At 45.9% G+C, this 12,065-nt stretch overlaps 1 protein-coding gene across 7 annotated transcripts in view; it reads left to right on the forward strand.

The window, feature by feature from the left end:
• LOC127648112 (NACHT, LRR and PYD domains-containing protein 1 homolog) overlaps positions 1 to 12,065 on the forward strand; it is a 93,837-nt gene that overhangs the window by 10,260 nt on the left and 71,512 nt on the right. For all 7 annotated transcript variants that reach the window (XR_007971139.1, XR_007971138.1, XR_007971140.1 and 4 more), the window contains exon 8: positions 4,355 to 4,599. Coding sequence is in view for 1 of the 7 variants with exons in the window: in XM_052132727.1 (XP_051988687.1) it covers positions 4,355 to 4,599 (245 nt within the window). In the remaining 6 variants the exon portion in view is untranslated. The remainder of the gene's footprint in view (positions 1 to 4,354; positions 4,600 to 12,065) is intronic.

Here is a 12,065-nt window from a genome sequence, read left to right on the forward strand (position 1 = left end):
GCACTAGACCAGTTAGGTTTTCCGCGTCCCATCCAGGGACCTGACATGGAGATTCCAGAGGTCTGGGCGTGGGTGCAAGAGGGTGCCCCGTCCCTGAAAAAGAATGTCTTTCCTCAGGGGAATTTGCCAGGGAGGTGCTGTAATGAGGAGCGTGAGGTCCAATATGGAGCCATGAGAATGACCTGCTCCTTGTCCTCCCTGACCTTGCACAGAACCTGTGCTGAACACGTATTTGTGCAGCCCTCGGGGCCAGCTGTGTGCTAGCACGTCTGTACCGAGGGGAGCTCCTGTCAGGGCATACCAGAGCGGGCAGTGGGAGGATTCCCGGGAGGAGAACAGGCTACCTGTGCCTTGCCGAAATGACTCCAAATCAGCTGTACCACATGGGGTGGAGTCTCCACTCTCCTCTGAGCATCACCTGCCGCGATAGAGCATATGCTGTGTCCTTGAGGATACCATGGATATGAGTGGTCCACAGCGAGTCTGAATCCAGAGGAGGAGGTGACGGGCTAGTTGCGACATGCACCGTGAGCTTAAACAACCTTGGCAGTTTATATAAGCCACTGTCGTTGTGTTGTCCATTGTCTTTTTTTGACAATATGACAGTGATCATGAACAGAGGATGAGAGGTACCGAGGTCCGTTACCTCGAGAGTTGAGTTGTGGTGGCGTAGTGGGCTAAAGCACATAACTGTCAATCAGAAGGTTGCTGGTTTGATACCCTTGGCCAACACCATTGTGTCCTTGAGCAAGGCACTTAACTCCAGGTTGCTCCGGGGGGATTGTCGCTGTAATAAATGCATTGTAAGTCACTTTGGATAAAAGCGTCTGCCAAATGCATACATGTAAATGTAAACAACCACATCCAGGAACTGCATAGAGACGGAAGGGCATCTTTACATTTACATTTATGCATTTGGCAGACGCTTTTATCCAAAGCGACTTACAGTGCAATTATTACAGGGACAATCCCCCTGGAACAACCTGGAGTTAAGTGCCTTGCTCAAGGACACAATGGTGGTGGCCGTGGGGTTAGAACCTGTGACCTTCTGATTAACAGCCCTGTGCTTTAGCATAGAGGAAATATACTCTTTAGAGGAAATAAACTCTTTTAAAGCGCTGTCGAAGCGCCCAGGGGCGTAGCCTGCAGTTGTGTACAGAGTGGAGAGAAAGCCACGGTAATGCGCCGTATATCCAATAGCACACGCTTCTGAAGAGGGGAATCGATCAGTAGTAGTATTCAGCTCATTCATTCAGAGCAGATCAGCACATTAAGCACATGAACCACTTTAAAGTGCTCTGATGGATGTACCATCTATGGAGATTCGCGCCAAAAGAGAGGATTTTTATAGCTTCACTTAAATTTTATTTGCACAATGTCAAAAGTTCTTGGCTCAGACACACAATGTAAATGAGCAGAAATACAGTATACATTATTACTATTGCATAATGTAATATAATTGGCAATGTTGTCTATGTTTCCTAAATGATATAACATATAAAATAGTACTTTTTATGTAATTCTATCCTTGTGCACAAATCTTTTATGAAAAATTCAATATATTTTAAAGCCTTAAAAGTAATCATATAGCCCCATTTTTTTTATATGATTTCAAGTTAAATATCATTAAATTACTACTTAAGGCATAGGCCTATCTGTAATAAGCATACGCGAACCTTAAGAAATATGACAATTGCTTATCATAATAATCACAAATATTTATGAAAAATTATTGTCAGCCAAATCTCATAATCGTGACAGCCCTAGCTGCAATGGGGTCAGAGTTCTTAATGAGCTCTAGTGTGAACAACAAGGGGTCTGAGACCACATTAATGTGAAGAGGACCAAAAAAGAAGCTGGGTCCTCTTTTAAGTCCACTTAGATTGTGAACACCAAAAGCACTAAGGTCCTTTGCGGCTGGTTCCCTTTCTGTTTCGCTTTAACCAAACTAGGTTTGGTTCACTTAAAACAAACTATATGTGATTCCACGCTTTGGATGCCAATATGGGTTTTTTGCAGATACCACAGTCAGAACAGGATGCCAAACTCACCATGTTCATAACCACATTTGGATAATTTTATTTGAATCAATTACAGTTCAGTTTGGCATTGCCCCAGGGCAAAGCATACTTGTAAGATCCACATTCATTGCCAAACTCAGAGCACAGCTAAAAACAGATAGCAATTGTTCTGATGTGATGAGGCTGTGTCAAGATGGATGGCCTGTTCTCAGCCACATAACCAGTCCAGTGAGATGGAAAGAGTATTCCTCATGGTTCATGAAGGTCTACATGGAAATGGTTCCAGATTGGTAATACCCTCCGCTATGCGCAACACAGTACTGGAGAAACTGCACGAGGGGCACCAAGTGGTTGCTAGATGTTGAAAAAGTGTCAGGGAAACTGTATGGTGGCCTGGGTTAAGTGGACAGCTAAATGAGCTTATTAAGAACTGTGAAATATGCATAAAAGATAGAACCATCCCAGTGCAGCCTTTAATGCCCACAGAGCTTCCAGCCAGACCATGGGTGAAGTTAGGTGCATGTTTATTCTCACTATATGTAATACATATTTACTTGTAGGGGATTTTTTTTCTTCTGATTTTCTAAAATTGCTAAGATGACTCTTACTTGATCTGATGACATATTTGCTCACCATAATTCAATCTTTGCCTGCCGTGGCATTCCAGAGATTCTTTTCTCTGATAATGGGCCCCAGTTTTCTAGTCTGAAGTTTGCTAGCTTCGCAGTGGACTATGGGCTCCACCATATTACCAGTAGTTCCTGGTTTGCTCTAAGCAATGGTGAAGTGGAGCATCACATTTAGACGGTGAAATGCTTATTCTCCAAAACCAAAGATCCTTACCTAGCGCTTTTCATGTACAGAGGAACACCTTTGGCCAATGGCTATAGTCCAGCCCAAGTCCTCATGGGGAAAAGATGGCACACTCCCCATGATGAGACACTTTTGGTCCCAGACCTTCCTGATTATTCTGCTGTGGCTGCAAACAAAAGAAGGAGAGAGAAAGAGGCAGAGGTCTATAACCTTACACATCTCTTGTCAGGACAGAATGTGTGGATTACGGACACAAAGGCACAAGGCACTGTGGTGTCACCACATTCATACTTGGTAGATGGACCTCAAGGCACACTGAGAAGGAATAGGCAACAACTTGTTCCTATGCCATGCACTAGAAAAGTTGCCGAAACTTCCCCTGAACTTGATCAATGCACAGATACAGGACAGACTTTGTCGAAAGAGTGCCCATCTGAGGCTCAGTCAGTTAAAAATTCTCAGTCAACTGTAGCATATAGAACATGTTCAGGCAGAACAGTGATCCAACCAAAAAGACTGGACTAATGAGCAGCTATATGTTACTATGGATCAATGTGGAGATTCTGCAATTGAAATAACCAAATGTTTGTTAGTTAATTGGTTAAGCTCAAAGAAGGGGTTTGTGGGGATACAGTAATATATGTGTTTATGTTTTTTGCTGAAAGAAAGCAGAGGATAGTTTATTTGATCTGTGGATGTGAATTCTCAAGTGCCTTTTTTCTAAAAAGGGGAGATGTGGTGTAAATATGTTTGCCCCTTTAAGAAGAATGATGGGAGCATGACTGGGGGGAGGGAACACGCAAGTGACATGGAATGTAGGGTTATGTTCAGTTTGGAATGAAACAAACACAGTGAAGGGTGGTGAATTCATTTATTTATAGCATGACAGTATGTATGTAGGTAGGTAGGAAGGTAGGTAGATGGATGAATGGATAGAGAGAGAGAGAAAGCAATTTAAAGCACATCAAAACATTTTGTGGGTTTGTTTACATTTGAGTTTACAGTTGGAGTTTGAATTCACAAACATTCTATTGGCCTGTTTGATCAATCCGTCAAAGTAAGTTAATGGGATTTTTTTCCTGATTTGTTAGGGAAACATCTGCTGTTTTAAAACCGTAAATCTGATCAGTTAGAAAAGAAGGTCTGTGCCAAGATTGGTGGATGTAGCTCGAAAACTGCAAAAGGAGATAGTTGTAGAAATGTTTGTCTCAGTTCAGGGATTTGGAAAAACCCTAAAAGTAAGTGATTTTCTGCTAATTTGTGGTTTCGGTCTTTACGTTTTTGTAGAATCACGATTTCTGCATATAATTGTTCGTACACAGGTTTCAAGGACGAACTACACATGGTTAGTGAATTAGACCCACTGTTCTGAGATAATTTTTCAACATAATTACTTTTTAAAATTTATCACATAATTTTAAACTTAAGTATGCATATTAAGTTCATGCTTTTAACATTTAAAAAGCATATTTCATTGATTTATCAATAAATAAATAATAACTACAAAACCTTGATTTCAGGAAAATCGTTGCAGAGAGATGCAGTGAAAGTTCTTCATGTTGAGGACAGTGGAGTTTATTTTGAGGAATGCTCATTGACTCGATTTCATGCCAAGCTTCTGGACCTCAGCTTTTCACCTAAAGGACTTCTTTTGAGGAAAGGCTACACTGTGTTTTATCATTGTGAAACACTGATATATCACACTTTGAAATCTCATCTAACCCTTCATGTTTACCTGATTCCAAGTGATAAACAAATGAAAGAGGTAAGTGATATTTAAATAAACCATGTTAAAGATTATCAACCTAAGCTTCTCAAGAGTCTGATGAAGTAGTTTTGTGGGAGAGGCCAGGAACAAAAATGTGCAGAACAGACATAATGAAGTGTGGATTTTATGTTTAAAAGTGTACCGCCAGTGTCACTAGTAGGTGACACAAACACATGTATGTGTAGTGATTTTCACACTGGGCACCAATTAAAATGAACTGGGCCTCACAAAAGACACCAAAGTACGTGGTGATGTTTAACCCTCTGGGGTCTGAGGGTGTTTTGAGCCCTGGAGAAGTTTTGCCATGCCTTGACATTTGTGCTTTTTTCAGTTGCTTAAAAATTATTAATGGCTAAAGTCTGATAACACTGTATTCAGCACAAACTGGGCTACAATAATATGTGAGCAACATGTGTACATTTTTGTATTTTTGAGAAAATAACATTTATGCATGGATTTTGAAAAAACTAAATCATACAAAACAATATAGTAATTTAACTTTTTTAAGACAATTTTAGTGTTGAAAGGTAATATGCAAGGAGACGTGAACGATCATGAATATTGAGGTAATTTACACCTGAAGAGACAAAAGATGCCTACCCTGGTCCTATCAATGAGGGATAGAGAATGAATGTGAGGAGACTTAATGATCAAAATCAAGTTTTAAGTTAAAAGAAGTAAACTGACTATATATTTTCTTTACATAAATACTTTACTTAATTTTATACCTACACTACCATTTAAAATAAGTCTCTTCTGCTCACCAAGACTGGACGTATTTGATCCAAAATACAGAAAAACATTGTGTGAACTCATTTAACAATTTAAAAGAACAGTTTTCTATTTAAATATATTGTAAAATGCAATTCGTGATCAAAGCTGAATTTTCAGCATCATTACTGCAGTCTTCAGTGTCACATGATCCTTCAGAAATCATTATAAGATGCTGATTTTCTAATTTGGGCATATTTAAAGTGTGTTTTACTCATTTAACCTGAACACATATTTGCAAGCACAAGCTTTGTTGATGATAATGAGGCAGCATAAATGCTAGTTAAAATATAATCTAAACATTCATATTATTTTTATATCATATTACATATCATATTTATATCATACAGCATACAATTTAAATACCTGTTTTAGCAGAAACAGCATTTAAATGTAACTATAACTTGCTTATTAGGAGTCATATTTCAAATGTCAATACTTTGAATCCTGGCTGGCAAGTCTGGAAACAGTCCCACTAGTAAAATATGAACATGTTTTTTTAAAATAGCATGTCAGCTAATGAAAACTAAATGATTTACTCCTCCGAAATTGTATCCTCGGCTGGATCAAGTCTCTCTTCAAAATACAATTGTCCCACTCTTCTTCTGAGGAAAATGTTAACTCTTCCTTAACTCTTTCCCCGCCAGCGTTTTAAAAAAAAATTTGCCAGCCACCGCCAGGGTTTTTGACGATTTTCGCTAAATTTTAATGGCCCGCAGAATATTTTCTTCCATGAATATATGAAGATGCTATATATCACAATAAAGATCTGAGCCTCTGCTTTTAGGCAAAAAAAACGATTTTATTTTATCTTCATTTGTTCTTTTTTATTGCGACTTGAACAGAGGTAGGTTTTGTCAAAAAACAACATTTCAGACAAAAAGCTGATAAAAAGGCATGTTTATGTCTGATATTTTGAGCTTCTCAATACTCCACTTCTTCATGTTTGAGACGATCGCAGTCTGTTTCTTTGATCAAAGAGTTACGTACTCTTTCAAAACATGCGCAGGGGTCTTCCTTACCGTATAACACCTAAAACACGGAAACCCGGAAAATTCCGTGTTTGGCGGGGAAGCGTTTTTTCATAAAACACGGAAAATTCTGTGTTTGGCGGGGAAAGAGTTAATATCCAGAAATTTGATCGCCTGTGTATCGTTACAAACACGCAGAAAAGTTGAGTTGTGTTATGTTTACATTAAACCTCACCGTCTGGGGCGTTTACCATTTCCCTTGATGGTCTCAGCACATTAGCGTATGAATGGTGCGCTCTGCTGGTGGGTGTGATCACATTAGCTGTAATGAGCTCAGCCAGCTGAAACATGTACATCGCTTTGATCCCCTTACAAAAAGCTACACTTCTGATGCTGCTCTGGAAATACTTTGGGAACAGCTTTAGGTGTGACCGGCTGTGAATATGTGTGCAACACATCAATGAAAATTGACCGGAATTTATAGCCTCTGCCAGTGTAATCATTGGATGCACCTGCAGCAGGGCTATAAATAGAGGCGCATCGTCAGATCTTTTTTCTTCAGATCATTCTGTGTATGTGGTTTTCATGAGCCTGTCAGAACATTCTTTCCTCTATTAGGAGTTAGAATTTGTCAGGCAGTGTGCAGAAACCTTTCTCTTTCTCTTTTCTTTAAAAAAAAAAGAAGAAAAGAATGACTGATAAACAAAGCAAGCGGTGTGTTCTCATGTTTACGCTCTATGGCTGAAACAGACACACAGCAGTGTTAATAATTTTTGAAATTGAAATGCTGCTTGCAATAAATTGCATTTCGTCAGGGTAATCAAATCAAATCACTTTATTGTCACACTACCATGTACACAAGTGCAACAGTAGGTGAAAGTCTTGTGTACAGTTCCGAGCAACATAGCAGTCATGACAGTGATGCGACATATACCAATTACAATAAACAACATATTTACAAAACACAATCTACATATCAAATGTACACATACTTACACAACACAATAATTATATACAATGTACAGTAAAAAATACACAAAATATAGAATACACATACTGTTACGTATACCTTGTCTTGTTTCACCTTTGCCCTTTGTTTACCATTTTTGTCACTTTTGTAATTCCTTAGTTTTCATTTTTGTCCCTTTTGTAGCTCCACAGTCTCCCTGTTAGCGTTCGTGTTCTCCGTTCATTGTTTTAACCTGCCCTCGTTAATTTACCATTGTTTCTGTCTATCACCTTGTTATCTTGTTTTGAGTTCTGTTTGTTCATTGGCCCCTTTGTCCCATGTTCATGTATTTATACCCTGGTTCTTTGTTCAGTCCTTGTCTATCGTTGACTGTTGTTTAGCCTGGTATGCTGTCCCTGCCCATGTTCGCTGTTTTATGTTTGTTTCCCCATTGAGGGTTTTCCTTTGTGTTTATTCTGTTGTCTTCTTTAATAAAGTTAAGCTGCATCTGGATCCGCATCTCCTCGTCTGCCTTCGCTGCTCATTCGTTACAGAACGATAGACCAAAATGGATCCAGCGGCTTTCTTCGTGGGACTGACGCGGATAGATCTAAACATCCGTGAGTTCTCCCACTATTTCTCCTGCATGGCCGGCCACACCGGTTGGGATGACAACCTCCTGAAGACCGTCTACAGGATTGGTGTACCTAAACACCGGTGTTATGATTTGCCGGAGATTGGAGACTACACCTGGCAGGAATATGTGAGTCTCGTCGTGGAGGAATTCGCTGCCAGGGAACCTCTTCTCTCGATCCCGGCTCTCGCCTCTGGGCTCTCTACGCCTGCCACGGTCAGCGAGCCTACGCCTGCCACGGTCAGCGAGCCAGCGCCTACGTCTGTCCCGGTCTGCGAGCCAGAGCCCACGCATGTCACAGTGAGCGAGCTAGAGCCCACGCATGTCACTGTGAGCGAGCCTGAGTCCTCGTCAGCCACGGTGAGCGAGCCTGAGCCCTCGACCATCCCCGAGCCAGCGCCTGTAGCCTCAAACGTCAGTGAGCCAGTGCCGATAGCCTCAAACGTCAATGAGCCAGTGCCTGTAGCCTCAGATGTATGTGAGCCAGCGCCTGTAGCCTCGACCGTCCCTGAGCCAGCGCCTGTAGCCTCGACCGTCCCAGAGCCAGCGCCTGTGGCCTCGACCATCCCTGAGCCAGCGCCTGTGGCCTCGACCGTCCCTGAGCCAGCGCCTGTAGCCCCGACCGTCCCTGGGCCAGCGCCTGGAGCTATGACCGTCCAATCGCCAACGCCTCCCGAGCTTTCCAGAGCTCCGCCTCCCGAGCTTCCCAGGGCTCCTCCTCCCGAGCCTCCTAGGGCTCCGCCTCTCGAGTCTCTCGAGCCTTCCAGAGCCCCTCCCGAGCTTACCAGGGCTCCGCCTCTCGAGCCTTCTAGGGCTCCGCCCCTCAAGCCTCTCGAGCCTCCCAGGGCTCCACCCCTCAAGTCTCTCGAGTCTTCCAGGGCTTCACCTCTCGAGCCTCCCAGAGCTCTGCCCCTCAAGTCTCTCGAGCCTCCCAGGGCTCCGCCTCTCAAGCCTCTCGAGCCTCCCAGGGCTCCGCCCCTCAAGCCTCCCAGGGCTCCGCCCCTCAAGCCTCTCGAGCCTCCCAGGGCTCCGCCCCTCAAGCCCCTCGAGCCTTCCAGGGCTCCACCTCTCAAGCATCTCGAGCCTTCCAGGGCTCCACCTCTCAAGCATCTCGAGCCTCCCAGGGCTCCGCCCCTCAATTCACTCGAGTCTTCCAGGGCTCCGCCTCTCAAGTCTCTCGAGCCTCCCAGAGCTCCGCCCCTCAAGTCACTCGAGCCTTCCAGGGCTCCGCCTCTCGAGCCTTCCAGGGCCCCGCCCCTCAAGCCTTCCAGGGCTCCGCCTCTCGAGCCTCTCGAGCCTTCCAGGGCTCCGCCTCCAGAGCCTCTCGAGTCTTCCACGGCCCTTTTCCCCAAGCCTCCTACGGCTCCACCTCCAGAGCCTCCTACGGCTCCGCCTCCCGAGCCTCCTACGGCTCTGCACCCAGAGACCCCAGAGCTTTCTAGGGCTCCGCCTCTCAAACAGCCTACGGCTCCACCTCTCGAGCCTCCTACGGCTCCGCCTCCAGAGCCTCCCAAGCCTTCTAGGGCTCCGCCTCCCAAGCTTCCTACGGCTCCGCCTCCAGAGCCTCCTACGGCTCTGCTCCCAGAGCCTCCCGAGCCTTCTAGGGCTCCGCCTCCCGAGCTTCCTACGGCTCCGCCTCCCAAGCCTCCTTTGGCCCCGCCTCCCGAGCTCCTATGGCTCTGCGCCCAGAGACTCCAGAGCCTTCTAGGGCTCCGCCTCTAGAGCGTCCTACGGCTCTGCCTCCTGAGCCTCCCTCAGCTCTACCTACTGAGCCTCCTAGGCCATCGCCTCCCTCGGCTCCACCTCCTGAGCCTACCGAGCCTCTCCCGGCTCCGCCTCCTGACCCTCCTACGGCTCTGCCTCCAGAGCCTCCTTCAGTTCCACCTCCTGAGCCTCCCCCGGCTCCGCCTCCTGAGCCTCCCTCAGCTCCGCCTCCAGAGACTCCTTCAGCTCCACCTCCTGAGCCTCCCGAGCCTCTCCCGGCTCAGCCTCCTGACCCTCCTATGGCTCCGCCTCCAGAGCCTCCTTCAGTTCCACCTCCTGAGCCTCTCCCGGCTCCGCCTCCAGTGGCTCCCTCAGCTCCGCCTTCTGAGCCTCCTAAGCCATCGCCTCCCTTGGCTCCACCTCCTGAGCCTCCCGAGCCTCTCCTGGCTCCGCCTCCTGAACCTCCCTCGGTTCTGCCTCCTGAGCCTCCCCCGGCTCCGCCTCCAGTGGCTCCCTCAGCTCCGCCTTCTGAGCCTCCTAAGCCATCGCCTCCCTCGGCTCCGCCTCCCAGGTCTCCCTCGGCTGAACCGGTGCTTGCCCCATGGCCATCTCCTAGGCCACCAAAACCGGCCTCTGTCCTGTGGCCACCTCCCAGGTCCCCTGAGCCGGTCCTTGCCCCATGGCCATCTCCTAGGCCACCAACACCGGTCTCTGTCCTATGGCCACCTCCCCAGTCGATACCTCCCTGGCCCCCTAAACCTGTCCCTTTGTGTCCCCAGGGACTGCCTAATTGGCCCCGTGGACTGTCTCATTTCCCTTTGTGCCCCCGTGGACTGTGTCATTTCCCTTTGTGCCCCCGTGGACTGTCTCATTTCCCCTCGTTGCCCCCCTTGGACTTCCTGCCTGCCCTTTGTGCCCCCTTGGACTTCCTGCCAGCCCTCTGTGCCCCTTGGACTGCCTTCTTGCTCTTGTGCCCCCCCTGGTCTGCCTGTCTGCCCCTGGTGCCATCATTTTGTTTCCTGTGGGTTTTTTGTCTTTGTTTTTTTTTCTTTAGGATCGTCTAGGATCTGATCCTTTGAGGGGGGCTCTGTTACGTATACCTTGTCTTGTTTCACCATTGCCCTTTGTTTACCATTTTTGTCACTTTTGTAATTCCTTAGTTTTCACTTTTGTCCCTTTTGTTGCTCCACAGTCTCCCTGTTAGCGTTCGTGTTATCCGTTCATTGTTTTCACCTGCCCTCGTTAATTTACCATTGGTTTCTGTCACCTTGTTATCTTGTTTTGAGTTCTGTTTGTTCATTGGCCCCTTTGTCCCATGTTCATGTATTTATACCCTGGTTCTTTGTTCAGTCCTTGTCTATCGTTGAATGTTGTTTAGCCTGGTATGCTGTCCCTGCCCATGTTCGCTGTTTTATGTTTGTTTCCCCATTGAGGGTTTTCTTTTGTGTTTATTCTGTTGTCTTCTTTAATAAAGTTAAGCTGCATCTGGATCCGCATCTCCTCGTCTGCCTTCGCTGCTCATTCATTACACATACAATGCAGCCAGTCAGGATGCTCTCTACAGTGCTGGTGTAGAACCGTGTAAGGATGTGGTGGTTCATTCCAAACTTCCTCAGCCGTCTCAGGAAGAAGAGGCACTGGTGAGCATTCTTCACAACGGCCTCAGTGTGGACAGACCATGTGAGTTCCTCAGTGATATGGACACAGAGGAACGTGAAACTGCTGACTCTCTCCACTGGTGCTCCATTAATGGTGATGGGGTTGTGTTTTCTGTCTTTCTTCCTGAAGTACATCACAAGCTCCTTGGTTTTACTGACGTTGAGGGAGAGGTTGTGCTCCTGACACCAGCATGTCAGAGTGTGCACCTCCTCTCGGTTTCATCATTGTCAGTGATCAGACCTACCACCGTCGTATCATCAGCAAACTTAATGAGGGCATTGGAGCTATGTGTTGCCAGGAAATACAGGAGTGGGCTGAGAACACAGCCCTGCGGGGCGCCAGTGTTGAGGGTCAGTGATGAGATGTCGCTGCCCATTCTAACCACCTGGCGTCTGCCTGACAGGAAGTCCAGGATCCATTTGCACAGCAAGCTGTTTAAGCCTAGAGCCCGGAGTTTCTCATCAAGCTTGGAGGGCACTATGGTGTTGAATGCTGAGCTGTAGTCTTTAAACAGCATTCTCACATATGTGTTCCTTTTTTCCAGGTGGGAGAGAGCAGTGTGTATTGTGGATGCATTGGCATCATCAGTGGAGCGGTTGTTGCGGTAGGCAAACTGCAATTCAATTCAATTCAATTCAATTCAATTTTATTTGTATAGCGCCTTTCACAACACACATCGTTTCAAAGCAGCTTCACAGAACATCAGCATTAACAGACGACAAAAACTGCAACGTCCATAAAGTCGATTAATCATCATTGTGTAATTTAGACAAAA

Source organism: Xyrauchen texanus, chromosome 1, assembly GCF_025860055.1.
Source record: "Xyrauchen texanus isolate HMW12.3.18 chromosome 1, RBS_HiC_50CHRs, whole genome shotgun sequence".
NCBI lineage: Eukaryota > Metazoa > Chordata > Actinopteri > Cypriniformes > Catostomidae > Xyrauchen > Xyrauchen texanus.